The sequence below is a fragment of the Perca fluviatilis genome, chromosome 20, assembly GCF_010015445.1.
Source record: "Perca fluviatilis chromosome 20, GENO_Pfluv_1.0, whole genome shotgun sequence".
NCBI lineage: Eukaryota > Metazoa > Chordata > Actinopteri > Perciformes > Percidae > Perca > Perca fluviatilis.
The window spans coordinates 28,905,144-28,920,443 of NC_053131.1; the positions used below are offsets into that span (position 1 = coordinate 28,905,144).

Here is a 15,300-nt window from a genome sequence, read left to right on the forward strand (position 1 = left end):
TCCAACTGTTAAAAGTTACACGTCTTATGTCAGTGACAAATCTTTGGCCAGCAGAGAAGGCAGCGATAGCCATACGCCTGTCTGTGAATTGCGGTGCCACCTCAGCGAGAAAGAGAGGTTTAATACTGGAAGAGAAATCAAGCTCAACATCCTTGTGATGAATGGGATTAATGTATGGAAAGCAGAGGGTGGGAGATGTTGTTGTTGGAGTGTGGGTTCAAAAGGGTGGACGGGATTCAAGCCTTCGCTCGCTGCCTGCCTCGCTCTGCTGCTTTGCCGACAGCTTGCCAGAAATACGTGCAAACGCGTATGAACGCATGCACGCATCCTACAGCATGCACAGAACCCTACACAGGAGCTTGTATAGGGGAAGTAGGAGGATAGATGCATTCAATACACACACAACATTTCACACAAACGCATATCCATGTCTCCACAAAAGGGTATTCAAGAGTGACAAATCCACTGTACTTCGAGTAAGCTGACATCCAATTATTTTCTGCCCCCCCTCCCTCCCCCCATCTTTCATATTCTCTCCAGTAAGCACTTGGATCAATGGATCCCATCTCCTCTGACTTTGGAGCCGCTGATCACGCTCAGCTCATCCCTTTTTGTTTTGTTTTTTTGGAACAACCACTGCATACTTGAAAAGCCGCTGAGGTTGCGTTCAAGACAGCGAGAGCTCCGACAGAGCTGAACAATACAGACAGCGAGCCAACCACACACTCACACTCAGACTTACACTCTTCTTCAGACGGACAAAAGAAAGAAGCGAGGAATATAACTTGGAATGGGATAAGACTAAACAAAAGTGAGTGTGTGTGTTAAGTCAAGGCCAGGGATGGACGGAGGTAATGTAAGGTAAGCTGCGGACTGAAATTTAAATAGAACCTTTAGATATATATATATATATATATATATATATATATATATAATATATATAAATAATATATATATAAAAAAAAGAACATTAGTGTTGTTATTTAGCAATCTTTAAAAAAAAAAAAAAAAAAAGAACCTTGTAATTTCCATTGATCTCAAAAGCGTAAAGCCACTCAACCAGAGGCAGAAAATATTCTAAATGAGCAGGACTGTGACGAAAACCAATCCAGATGATCAAATTGAAATTCAGAAATTCATTCCAAGCAACTCGACTTTTTGAGGTTTTAGCGGCACAGGCAAAACATTCTGCCTTCTTGAACTGTGGACGACCCGAGCGTGGCAGACGAGACTCTGCCGGGAGTTCATTCTTGCCTCAAAGCTTAACCATACAGACTTATCAAAATGCTATACTTCCACACACACACACACACACACACACACACACACACACACACACACACACACACACACACACACACACACACACACACACAAAACACACACACACACACACACACACACACACACACACACACATACACGCCCCCTGCCTCTCTTCCGCCCGTCATTTAATCACCACTTTCGCACACACTTAACATCTCTTTGAAAAGCCCCCACTCCCCCACCCCCAGGCACAGGGACACACACATGCACATTTGTCTATAAAAAGGGCCAGAGTGTGGACAAGGGCCCAGGAGGTTCTTCAGAGGTGCTGCTTTAAACTATCTGACCAGGGTGAAGACCGGTCATATGATATCACCACGGCTCTCAGTCAAATAAATGTTACTTTACTTTATTGAGGCCCAGCATATAACTGTGGTAAAAAAACACACATCAAACTGACACACATACACACACATATATAGATCACAATAAAGCCACCAGCCAAAATCCAAAGCCACATCTGTGTATAGTATATCATGGCCTGGAGGAATTGGCTCTTATGGACTTTTGCTTTATTGTTAAATCTACAGGGAGAAGTCTGTTTGTGACCACACACACACACACACACACACACCTTAGTCTTTTTTTTTTTTTTTTTTTAAATAGTCTGGTAGTTTTACTTGCTCATAAATATTGTTTATTTCAAGTATTGTATCTACCTTAATAAATCACAGATTGTATGCACCACACGACAGTAAGTAATGGCAGAATACATCTCCCTTTCCTCATACCAACTTTCACCCACTCTCCATCTGTTTATTGCCATTCCAACACAAACCTCCCTCAGCGGCAGGCTCAGTCTCTTTAAACCTGCCTGTATCTACCCACCTCATTTCTCTCCATTTCCCTCTGAAATGCTAAGAACCGAGGGGCGAGAAAATCTGCTCTCCGAGAGAAGAAAAAACAGTGCTCCATCCAACACTCTTTAAAAGGTGTGATACTCCGCTCCCCCACTAATGTATTTGGTAATATGTGAAAACAGATATAAAGTTCACCCTCCGTTGAGCGGAACCTTTGAGAGATCTGGCGGCACAATGTTTTGAAGGATAATATTTGCATGCGGTGGTAGCGAATCGTCCAAAGGGTTATTGACACAGGAGCGGGGGCTGCAGTCGACTTCGAGTCAATATTCTTGCTGGAAGAGATTCGCAGAAACATTGTCCTGACAGAGCCGTCTTGGGAAGCATTGCGATGCTCTACTGACGTGTGCCTGGGACTGCAGTGCATTCTGGGCCGGCACGGCCTCAGTGACCTCCAGGAAAGCTTCATTTCCTGTCCTCCTGCGGTTATTTCATCACGGAAATGACAGTGATTGAGGAGCGTCGTGTCTTAAGATACAAGAATGCCACACACACCTACCCACACACACACACACACACACACACACACACACACACACACACACACACACACACACACACACACACACACACACACACACACACACACAGCTTCCCATCACTGACATAGACATCAGTGAGTGCGTATGTGCAGATGACGTAATACACTAGGTTCACCAGTGCTCAATGTATGTAATGTAGGTACACTTGAATGTGTAGTTAAAATACCACACAAGAGTGCAAATATGTAAATATCTGAAATTGGAATGTACACCAGACTGCACGGCTGTAGCAGCTTTGGGTTTGCATGGAGGGCCTCGCGTGTCCACTGGAGCTGAGAATTCAGCTTTATGCGAGAAAACACACAACCACCGCCTGATGGTTCAAGCTCCATTTGACAGCTGGTAAACAAGGCAATAACCGCTGGCAGAGAAAATGAGAGAAATGGAGGCAATTTCCATGTGTCTCAGTTTTATGGCTGTTTATAATTGATCAAATTTAGATTTGAAATAAGACATCTGGGTCATTAAATAGGTTTAACAATTATAGCTATAAAATCATTACCGATAAGTGGCGAATGAGGCACAGCATCGCTCACAGCAAGAATACACCTGCCTGCTGTCTGCCGCTCACTGTTGGAGGCTACGTCCAGCTGTTCGGTCATCAAGTGTTGCGATTTGATTTTAGTTGTACGAACCATGTTGTCGTCCTTTTTTTACCTCGGTTCACAATTTCCTACATCAGCCACAACGCTTTGTCGTATCAAAGCCAACAGTATTTATATGCTTCAAGTCTAAATCCACGACGTTCCACTTCCGGGATTGCTCCGGTGCCCCCGGAAATTCGGCAGGATCACGCTCTTTTCGTCCGGATGTCAGTTACCTTCCACTTTCTTTGTGTTGGAATTTTAAACTGGATTTCTGAGGACTATGGTTAACTGCTCCTCAGATCTCTGCAGGGTAAATCCAGACAGCTAGCTAGACTGTCTGTCCAATCTGAGTTTTCCATTGCACGACTAAAACACCTTTTGAACGTACACGTTCCACCAAAACAAGTTCCTTCCCGGAGGCTATTTTGCAGAGGCTCTGTCGGCCATGACGATTGGGATTGGTTCAGAAATGCCATTAACCCAGAGCACGTTTTACTCCTTTGGGAGGAGGGGCTGGCAAAGCCAGACTACTCTGGTGTTAATATCGTATTCCATATACATTAACACACCGCCAAACATATGACCCAAACCACGTCACCTTGTCATTTCAAGGGCTTATAATCAGCCTGCGAGTGAAAGTGCCAACAGTGGGTGGCTTGCTGACAATGTGCCGCTTTTGTGCTCTCTGCCTGGCACCCTGCAAGCCCACCATGTGTTTGTGTCCTGTGGCCCTGCAGAGCGGGCTGAGGACACAAGGGCACCTCTTCACAACCAGACCCAGCTGCCTCTCTGAAACGCCAGAGGAAGGAGGCAAGGAGGGAGGGAGGGAGGCCATTTCAGGCAGTCATCCAAAGACAGGCATGAATCAAAGCTGACTACGGATAGACTGATAGATTTTATTCTTTTTGTTGCCTTAGCCCTTTGTCACAAAAGCGAGACTTGACGGGACATTAAAACTGCCCAGGCGTTCCCTGAACACCCATATTCTGTGGGACACACCTGGTACCCACATCACTGTTACAGTACTTATTACCATCTGTGTGCTTTTGAGCAATAACTCCCTCTGTGAACAGCGTGGGTGCAGGTGCTTTAGCAAATCATCTTAATTGAGTCATGACAGCCACTTTTAATGAGGTCAACTCGAATATAATACAAATAGCTGATGAGTGAGACAGAAACACAGAGTGGCAAAACACCTGCAAACTACTCAAGGATGCATCATTATCAGCAACTGTCAAAATGCCGTCAAAATTCATCAAACTATTTTGGATCACGTAACATCTTTCCAGTTTGAACTGTCCAAAAATAAATAATGCAACAAGGAATATTGTGGCAATATGATATGTTGTTCTAATTGTCTATTATTTGCGCCTACTGTATATATGCTTTACTGCAAGCAATGTCTTGTCATTTATGACATAAATGACAAGACATGATTCCACTAACTGGATTTTTTTTTTTTCCTGACCATGATTGTCAGAGGTCAGTTTTCATAGTTCAATTTCACTGGTGCCACATTCTTTTTGGACATTCTTGTCAAAATCAGATGGTTAAAAGGGACAGAGCGGATTTTTTTTTTCAAGATTTCTTTTTGGCCATTTAAGGCCTTTATTTTTATATGACAGATGAAGACATGAAAGGGTAGAGAGAGGGGGAATGACATGCAGCAAGGGGCCGCAGGCCGCAGTCAAACCCGGGCCCGCTACGTCGAGAAGTAAACCTCTATATATGGGCGCGCGCTCTACCAGGTGAGCTACCCAGACGCGCACAGAGCAGATTTTTTGAAGTGGGGTAGTATGAGGTACTTATCTATAGTCAGTGTATCACCTACAGTGGTTGGCACGCCCCCAGTTGGAATAAGCAGACAGGAGTAGCAACACGGAGGCTAGGCAATGTACTAAAACGCTGCCTCTATCGGTTTCTTTGCGTTATTGTGTGACTTTGGTGTTTTAAAGGGTTAGGAACTAATAAAAGCTACCAAACTAACAGATTGATTGTTGTACAATTATGCATACATTTGAATGCATATGCAAGAAATTTGAAGGGCCAGAAGCAGCAACATTTCAAATGACTTTTACTTTGGCAGAGCAACTTCCTGCCATGTGTCTGGACTCGAGCAGCTGCTCACCAGCCTTGTTCCTAGTTATAGAGGTTTGGATATACTGTACCCATACAGATAAAACGCAGCCATGCATACACACACTTGGCCTACAAACACACAGACGCGCACACATAACCCAGACATGACCCAGACTCTAAGGCTGCCCTGGATTTTTGTCACTCTGCACATTTGGTCTGTCACTTTATAGCTCCCCTTGAGAAAACTCAACACCCCTGCTTTGGTCCAGACCACTGCATCATACAACTGGCACAGGCTGACGGACAGCTTTAAAGGAGCTGCTGATGGGGAGAGGGAGGCAGTTTGTATTAGTGGGCTGTCCAATGTCCTTGAATGTTTTTTTTGTGGTGATGAGTGAGGCCTAACAGCTGCTGATGACCATGTCAGGGGGAAAAAAATGAGAAGGGTAAATCTTAAAATATTATTAATTGGGCGCATTTCATTTGTTATTAAAACTTGTTTTTTTTACTGTGATCCTCCCATGAGAGACAGACTATATGGAAAGTAAATGTTTTCTGTAGCATGTAACATTATTAACTGGATCTAATATGTGCCGATACGCAATAGCAGGAATGCATGACTTGGAGAACCGAGCAATGCAGAGCTCTGCCCGGCCCGCGGCAGAGGGAAAAGCCCACGGTTTGGTCGGATGGAGAGATTCGCCTACCTCATTGGCTGAGTCCGAAGTGCTGTCTTCAGATCTTCTACCACCTTGTTCCTCATTTCCATTTCCTCCTCATCGAAGGCAAACAGGGTCTGCATCTGCAGAAATGGTGAGAAATGAAATGAAAATAGAACACACAGCTAAAGTATGGCTTTAAAGCAGGTGGCATTGGTCAAGCTACCTACTGGCACGAGTTGTGTATTTTTCACTTTCATTCGCTGTTTCTACTGGGTCAACACCAGGATGTCAATCTTAATTTGGCAGCCATAAAACAGAAACAGCACATGATTCCTCCTTTTTGCAACTACATGTGTTTGCTTTAATTAGTTCTTGCATCACAGATAATCAGAGCCTCATTAGTAGCCTTTCCAATGTCATTCTCCTTCTAAAGAACAGTTTGAAGCTATACAACATGCCAGAATAAGTCATGCAGGCAATTAGCTCCAATCAAACTTACAACAAATCATAAAAAAAAAAACACTTAGACCGGTAGTAGTGTTAATTTATTTCTGCATCACTTGAGGGCTCCACTCAGCAACATCAAAGAGCTGCTGTGCTCCCATTAGTCAGGGCCACAGGGCTTCTGTTTAGCCTCTCCAGGCTTTTTCCAAGGCAGCTCGCTGCCAAGTGCTAAGGTTCAAACAGTGTGTGTTTCAGCAGTGGAGTAAGCTAGTAGACTGCCCATTCATTTGCCTGAACAAATATTTGCTTAAATATGACCCCATTTTCCCGTCCTTAAAAACCTTAAAAAAAAAAGAAGAAAATAAAGATGGCAAAGTTAGGTGCAAATATTCCAAAGCTAGACAGGACGTTTTGGACCAATAGCACCTACATGGCTAACTGAAGCTGGACCCCATGTTTGACTACCTAACAACAACTCTGGTTCGTCCAGTGTGTGAGAGTGTTTAATCTAGAAACAGTGCAGTCAAAACATCCATCGTGTCGACTTAGCCTCAAGTCCAGATGGTTCATGGACCCTGTGCCAAGAAGTAAAAGGCTCTGGCTCCTGTTTCTCTAAAAGGAATATGTTCATTGTCAATGGGAAGTTGGACACAACAAGTGCTGGGGAGAGTGGATGATTTGGTCGTGCTGCGAGCCAGTTCACCGTGTCAATGAGTCTCGCCAAATGGCTCCTTCCTGCATCTGCTATTTGTAAGCTCATTCGAACTTGTGGCCAACATGCACATAAGGATACTATTATAGTCAGTTGGTAAACCAGCAGAAGGTACTTCCCTAAATCCGTATTATGGGAAGTGCCCCCCAGAGCCAGAACGATGCCTTCAAGCTACTCGTCAGTGCATTGTTAACCGAGTGAGTGATGAGTGCAGCTCATTGGAACAATAATTAGGACCATGTGGGTCACTGATGCGCCAAATAAAACCAATTAGTTCAATATAAATGAGGGCAAACAACATTATTTTTACTTAAATAGTCATGCGAAGTCTGAGGCACAAAACCTAATTAAGCTAACAAAATATGCGCTGAAAACTAGCAACAGTATTACCCTATTGTTCCACAGTGGAAGGCTGTGATCGGAAAGAAGAGGATTTAACAGCTATGTTTAAATAGTTATAGCTGGAGTTCTAATAGTTTTGAAATGTATCCAGACATATAATACAGATAACACATTTAAAGAGCAGTAAGAGTGAACCAAAACAGCTCTGACACCTAAACAATGAGCTGAAACTGACTATAAAGCTCTGTGAGGGGGGGGGGGGAGCTGCATAGTTGTTGGTATCGTTTTTAATGTACTGTAACAAATGTGCATCATTTTGAATTGTAAAAAAGTGAAATCAGTTTACAGGAACAATAAAAGTAACACATGAATGCATTTTGTAAATGTTGATTTGCTCGATTAGTCAATATTTAGTGGTTGAGAATAGGGCTGTGCTCGATTGAAGAAATTCTTAGTCGACTAACACTCATTCAATTGTATCAACTAATCGATTAGTTGATTTAATCGACAGATCTGTAAATCTGAGTTTCTCTGCAAAGAGTCATGCAAAAGAACCACTTTAATTCTTGCGTTTACCAGAGATGTGCTCGTACGTTTCTTGGAAATAAGTCATTCAGCATGAAAAAAGCATAAAACATGACTAATCGACTAAAGAAATCTAAGTTGACTAAGACCAAAATGACCGATTAGTCGACTAATCGACTAAGAGGGAGCAGCCCTAGTTGAGAAGCTGAGTAGTTTGTGTTTCTTTACATCATTGGCATAAAAGAGGCCCTTCCCCTTGCCTCTGTGTTGGATCTCCTTTTCGGTTTATCTGCAGAGAGCCTTATCCAGGCGGGAGCTCTGAAGCTCAACACACTAGCTCGGACACAGCAAGGCTACAGAAACTCTCGTCAGAGTCACAAGGAGGTTTGAATTATCACTCTGCAGCCAACGAACAACCTCAGGGCTCTGACGTGGTTTTATGAATGAACATCAAGTTGCTGGTTGCACAGTAATCTCTCAGGGCGGCAACGCACAAAATGAGCTCATCCATAACTCAGCTACCGTGGAAGGGCTGCCCCCGGTGCGCTCGCACTGGGAGCCAAGACATGAAGTCACGGACGAGCAAAGCCCCTCCAAATGTTAAAACATGCTCTTGTCAAGATTCTGTCTGGGGCACGGCGGAGGAGAAAATGGAAGATTGATAGTGGAAGTGAAAGAATGATTCAGGAAGGGATGGAAATTGGTCGTCGGGTTAGGGTGAATGAGGGAGACTAGTGCTAGAGTGGTGTTGGAACAAGAGACTGCTTGTGCAAAACGGGGAAGGGAGACTGCAAAAAATATATATCTTTCTCAAGTCATTTAATCTATTATAGTCATAAATGTTTAATAATATTTATGCAAGCAAAACCAATTCTGTGTGAATACACTGTTACATTTTTTCTTTTATTGGAACACGTCTTCTGCCCCAATATTACTTTGGCACTTTCTAGAAAATGTCTGGAACATGTGAACGCAAATATCTCAGCACACTGGCACAATGTTACACGTTTTATGCAAATGTCAAGACTTTACTGTAGACAACTTAGAAAGGACTTACAGACTCAGGTTGTTTTGCAGTAGATATAGTAAAAAAAAAAAAAAAAAAAAAAAAGACAGGCTGAGACATAACTGACAGCGTGTCTGACACCTAATAGCACAGAGGCACCGCTGCAGCCCTGGTGGATTTTAAATTCTTGGCAACTCACAAATCAGCACTTTCTCTTGACTACACTTAAAAAAAAAGTCATACACAGGACTGCGTGAGTGTGTGTCTGTGTGTGCGCGCGCGCTGTCTGAGCCTTTAAGAGAACGTCAGTAAAATTGTTTCTCCAGACTTCAACACTGAGCTCAGGTACCATTCAGAAGTAGCTTATTCTCGTCCCCCGAGTGGAGCCAGTAAACAAAAACAGCTGTAAAAATAGCAAGCTTCAACATGGGTTGTTGCTATAGACGTGGTTTGCCAGAAAAACAAACAACATGGCCATAAACAGATATTAAATGCTATTACATTTTTGGCCCTATGTTTGTGGTGGTCTGTGTAAGTTATGGTTGAGCAGTTTATCTGATCCATGGCCTGGAAAGACTTGTAAATGTATTAAGTGTTGGTCTGCTTCGCCAGATGAAAAAAATGAATAAAGAAATCAAGCTAGTGGAATGTTGAAATGTTCATTACTCACATGAGAGGCTGAAGACCGTCTCCACCAATGGCTTGCTATTCTCTAAATGGCATGCTTACATGTCATCCTTAAAGAGTCCCTCTTAGAATGTCATGTTTTATGCTCTCCAAACATTCGGGAGCCAACTTGTGGTCCACATAAGGTCTCGGGGTCAGAGGTCACCGGCCCAAACTGGTCAGTGGCCTAATGTACAATCAAATAATACAACTCCCATAACAGCAGTAATGTTTAAAATGATACCGAGATCGTGGTAGAAGACAATTCTGTGATGGTATCATGCTGTTTTTATTGGCAGCCATTGGCTGGAAAATAAGGAATATTGTCATCCTGGCTTAGCTCCCTGCCTTTGACAGTCGTTCCCGCTGACTGAACTGCTGAGTGTCTTAATGGCCTGTTTGTCATCACAGTGTGTGTGTGTGTGTGTGTGTGTGTGTGTGTGTGTGTGTGTGTGTGTGTGTGTGTGTGTGTGTGTGTGTGTGTGTGTGTGTGTGTGAGCTGGGGTCACAGCGAAGGAATGTGGTCATGCGAATAGAACAAGCAGTCAGCAGGGACACGATAAAAAGTGAGCCACGAGAGAAGTCTGAGAAAGAATGAGTGAATGACTGAGCGAACAGTGACCTCTTAGGAGTAGTGGTCAGATTGTCAGCAGAGTGAATTATACTGTAATAGGGTTATTAACGTTTGGAAGCGATATCTATTCATTCGGCAACTGCAACAGAGGCGAATAGACATTGAGACAATGCGTTTGACTTACAGCAGCCATGGAGTTGATGCGGTCAATGTAGTAGTCGGGCCAGCTGGTAGCCAGCTTGTTGGGGTCCTCTTGCTCCTGTGCATGGACACAAACACAGATTGAGTCACTGTAAAAATCACTTAAACATTTTACAGCATAAGCGGCAAGGGCAAGTAAATCACACCTTTAGAAACCCAATGTAACTTACACAGACACAGTGATGCAACATTAAGCATGTGTTTATATTCTTGATCCTCTAGTGGCTGGGATGATAATGTTAGCCCTAGGGGCAATAATCACAGGGTACCTCACAATATGATACACGATACATGGCTTACAATACCGATAATATCACGATACAGCAATCCTACAATGGTACATCACGATGAATCCAAAATCCCTGTGAAAAGGTTAAGTTCAGGTTGTCTCTATTTAATCACTGCAGGTCCAAACTGTAGAAAACAGCACAATTCTGCAGCACACATTTTTCAGCATGTAGATTAAAATTACACAACTATAGAGCAACTATGGGTTCAGACTTTAACGTGGCTGGGGCATCTGTTATTTTCCCTCAAACTGCTGTCCACCATCCCGCTGAAAACCTTCTCTTCTGACTTATGCTCAAGTTTCCCTCATTCATGTGTTGAGCGCCACCTCGAGGAACCATGAAGTAGTGACGCTGGGAGCAGGAAAATCAAATTAAAAGAGACTTATTTTATTAATTAAAACATCGATATTTGGCGCCAACCGATCGATTATCGTATCACAAGAAGAAGGACAACGATATATTGCCGTATCGATAGTTTGTCCCACCCCTAGTCAGCCCGACTTTCCGTTCATTTATTCAGCCTGGCATTGTGTTGCAGTTTTCTTAATTTGCTGATGTAGTATCAAGGGATGTATCCGTTCCGGCAAGGTTATTTTCAGTTGACACAGAGGGCTGCAGTAGCGCTTGCCAGGAGCAGTTAACGGTTTTTGTATTGATCAAAGAGAAATATACCAGGTTAATTAGAGAGTTGTTACATTAAAGCTTTCGTGCGTAACTTTTTGATATTAATGAACGTCCGTTACGTTCAAGCCATTGCCAAAGAGTTGCTACCAAGCTAATTAAGACCATCAGCTCCACACAACTCTCTCTGGATTTCTCGATATGGTTCAGAAACTGGTGTCGTACAGCGACTTTGGTGCGCAGAAAATCGAGTGAAGATAAATACCTCTTCTGAAGAGTCAGTCATGTTTTTTTAATCCTCCGTGTCCTCCTTGGTTACTAGCAGCTGCGTAGAGGAGGGGTGGGGGTGGTGCGTGATCACCGAAGGCTTGTATCATGTGTACACACCAACAGTTTTGCTGTCATTACTTAGAATTCCTCATGGGGGAGACAGAAACTAGGCACTTTAATATTTTTCATAAATGTAACTAGGTAGCAAGATCATGTCCATATTTGCAACGAAGGATGTAACGGCATGAAAATTTAACCTCACGATTACAGTGACCAAAATTATTAGGGTTTTCGGTATTATCGCGGGGTTTTTAAAAGTGTGTTCAATATGTTCAGAAACCACTGATAGGCCTACACAAGCTGAAATAGTTTCAAAAAGCGCAACAGTGTTTATTATATTACAAAAATATAGGCAAAACCTTATCAAAAGTGCAACTTTTAACATCAAATGTCCTGAGTGCTGTCATCTCCTCCTTCCACCCTGCTTCCAACTTCAAGAAACGCACGTTGTAGGCTACGCGGCGACTTCAGGAGACTCCGATGAAGCTGGGAAGGATTAAACATGCGGTTTCCACACCGTGGTAATCCACCGTGATAATGATATTTTAAATTAAAAACGGTAATTGTTATTGTCGAGACTTTTATCGTGGTTTACCGATACACCGGTAATCGTTACATCCCTATTTGCAATCCTGCCTACTAAGCTCCGATTAGTCAAATGTTTCTCTAACCGGTGGAAAGCGCCAACAACCGGCGATGTGGACAGTTTTTTTTTTTTTTTGAGGTCTACCCCAGAGCATGAGTCCCAATGATTATGGTGACGCCCTGACATTTCCTGGAGCCTGTAGGGTCAAAACTCCAGTAAGGTCAATCGGGTCAAAAGTGCTCCTTGATCGAGACTCCTCCGTGACAAGATATTTAAAACTAAATGCCTTGATTAACATGCCATTTCCCATTAACATGTGTGCTCTTCAGAAGAAATACTGTATCCTGATGTTTATGGTGACCATTTTCAACTGGAGGCGCCATCAGGCAAAGCTTCCCACCTGTGTATTGGAAATAGCTAAATCTATTGAGGCAGACAGCTGCAAAAGAAACATTTATGCTCTATAGATGAATAACCCTTTTTCATTTTGGAAACTTTTCCGTTCATGCTAAACACCTTGACAATCTTCATCGTTTTCACCCCACTACTGGTAATGAGCTGAGAGTAGTGAAATAATTACTATGTTAACGGGATGTGATGGGCTGCTTGTGGGGCTTTGACTGTTTCTTGATAGTCTTGTTACAACACTGCATTCATTATTGTCGCACCAGTTCACTCCCCTAGTTTCATTCTTACACTTTCTACCTTAGCTGCACACTTCCAACGTCCACATCAAGACTAAATGGATCAGGCAGTCTGGTCCACAATAACTGGGTCACAACATCTCAGAGAATTCACTTGTCTTAGTGTTTATTACATGGAGAAAGAGAAAAAAAAAAAAAGAGAGAGACATAAGAACTGCCTTGAGGAACGAAGTGCACTCCACAATAGTTTTCAAATAGCTCTGTCTGAGATCAATTTGTACTGGCCAATCAGAGGAAGCGTGATGCCACAAGCAACCAAGGCGCAGGGGTATACTGAGACCATGTTCCTTGTACACATCTGGGTCTTGTTTAGCCCGGGCTTAGAGCACTGGTACAGTATTGTTGTTCTTGTTACTGTGTGCACGTCAAGAGTTGAAAACTTACAGGATGCCACGTTCATGGAAAATTGACATTTTGTAAGATTAAAAGAGAAATTATTTGCCAAATTTGAATCTCAACATATGTCAAACATTTTACTTGATCCAAAAAATTAAAAGGAAACTCAAAAAAAAAAAAAAAAAAAGCCTCTTTATTGTAGAAATGCAGCGGAAAAGCCGGCGCATGACTGACCTCAGGGTTCCAAATACTTTACATTCTTCTTGGTGTGCCATTTATTGAGTGCTACGGCCATATCTCAGACACTGACAGTAAGAGAGGTTCAGATCCCCCAAGCGGCTAAAACCTACATAAAGCTGTAGAACAGATAGTTTGAGTAAGCTGGACCCATCAACTGAAATGATTCTATAAAAGACCATAACACAAGAAACAATACATCACATGGCAGTACATCTGCTTAGAATAATAAGCCTAGTATAAAAGGCTTTATGATAATGCTCCACCAACCAATTACTTGTGAGGTTGTCAATTAAACTATGTTGCAGCCATCAGGGTCAAACTAATCTCTCCGATAGCTTACATAACGCTCTCAACTCTGTTTACTACAAGGACATTCATGCTGCAGCAAAAGCTCATCAATTCTCTCTGTGGTCCTTCTTGATATGGAAAAATCAATCTTTTATGCCACCCAAGCCCTTCATTTTTCAAGCGTTGCTTCAATATTTGCACGGTGGTACGACGTAGCTAAAAGCAAATCTCATTTCCTGTTAATTAAACCAGACCAACTCCATTCTGGGATAGGCCTGAATTGATTGTCCCCAGATATAAAAACGCTCTTATTATGGCCAATGAACTTTCTAGTCTAGACTATCAAAATGAGGTTCAGAAACAGCAAAAGTCACTAATTTGTAAATCATATAGACCCAAGCAGCTCCACAACAGCTTTATACTGGGTTGCAGTATAAAAGTTGGTCAATGTGGATTTCAGTCCTTGTTGTGACCGCCGTTTCTAACCTACAGCACTCTGTTGCCAGCATTTGAGCTCAATCTAAAGAGCTAAAACAAAAACAATAGAACTCACTGTGCTACTCAGCTTGTGTTCTCAAGCTGGCAGTCGTTTCCAGTATACTGCCGACACGCTCGGGACGCCATGCCAGACAGATCCCGACGCTGAGATTAACAACCTAACTGCCTCTCTCTGGCCCTTCAGCCCAATTACAGCCTCTCTGACACGCCCTCAAAAAACATGTCGAGTCCAATGCAACATTTACTCTGGCAGTTTCACGAGCCCGAGTAAAGTACTGTAATTTTCGTCTTGTTTTGGGACAAATGAAAAATGATTTCAACTTGAGTTTTGTTTTTGGGTTCCTCGTCATATCAGTCTGTACGCTTCCTGAATAATTGCCCTTTTAAATGGGATTTCTAAAAAAGGGTGAAGTGATGGTAAGTCTGTTTTTGTGTGCCACTTTCTTGATCAAACCGTTTTGGGAAATATAATCACAGTTGATGACTGGTATTAAAATCTTGTGATAAGAATCCAGACTCCAAAGAGTGGAGCTTGTTACAAATGGACTTTTGATATGAATGAAGAGAGCGTTTGAGGTACACATTTGTATGAAAGCACTCATATTTGACACGAGTGCTTTTCTGCATATGGTCCTCTTTCCACATTGCAGTCGCGTGCTCCGCCGCGACAGTTTAAGGTCAACCCCCATCATTCTATTACCGCAATTACACACGTACACTACGCTGTACATTCCTCATGTCTGGTGACATTAAATATGATTTACAATCCAGGTTGCGGCAAGTAAAAGAGGACAGGAATCCCCAGCGGTGTATCAGGTATATTTCTGTAAGGTGTTTCTCCTGTTACAACCATCTGTTGAGTGATATATTGTTTCTCCGAA

General features: G+C 42.7%; 1 protein-coding gene across 3 annotated transcripts in view; it reads right to left on the bottom strand.

Moving 5' to 3' along the window:
- The window catches only part of daam2 (dishevelled associated activator of morphogenesis 2), a 108,414-nt gene that overhangs the window by 32,881 nt on the left and 60,233 nt on the right, over positions 1 to 15,300 (bottom strand). For all 3 annotated transcript variants that reach the window (XM_039785647.1, XM_039785645.1, XM_039785646.1), the window contains exons 4-5: positions 10,510 to 10,584; positions 6,102 to 6,196 (exon numbers count right to left, since the gene is read on the bottom strand). In XM_039785647.1, the coding sequence (XP_039641581.1) occupies positions 6,102 to 6,196; positions 10,510 to 10,584 (170 nt within the window). The remainder of the gene's footprint in view (positions 1 to 6,101; positions 6,197 to 10,509; positions 10,585 to 15,300) is intronic.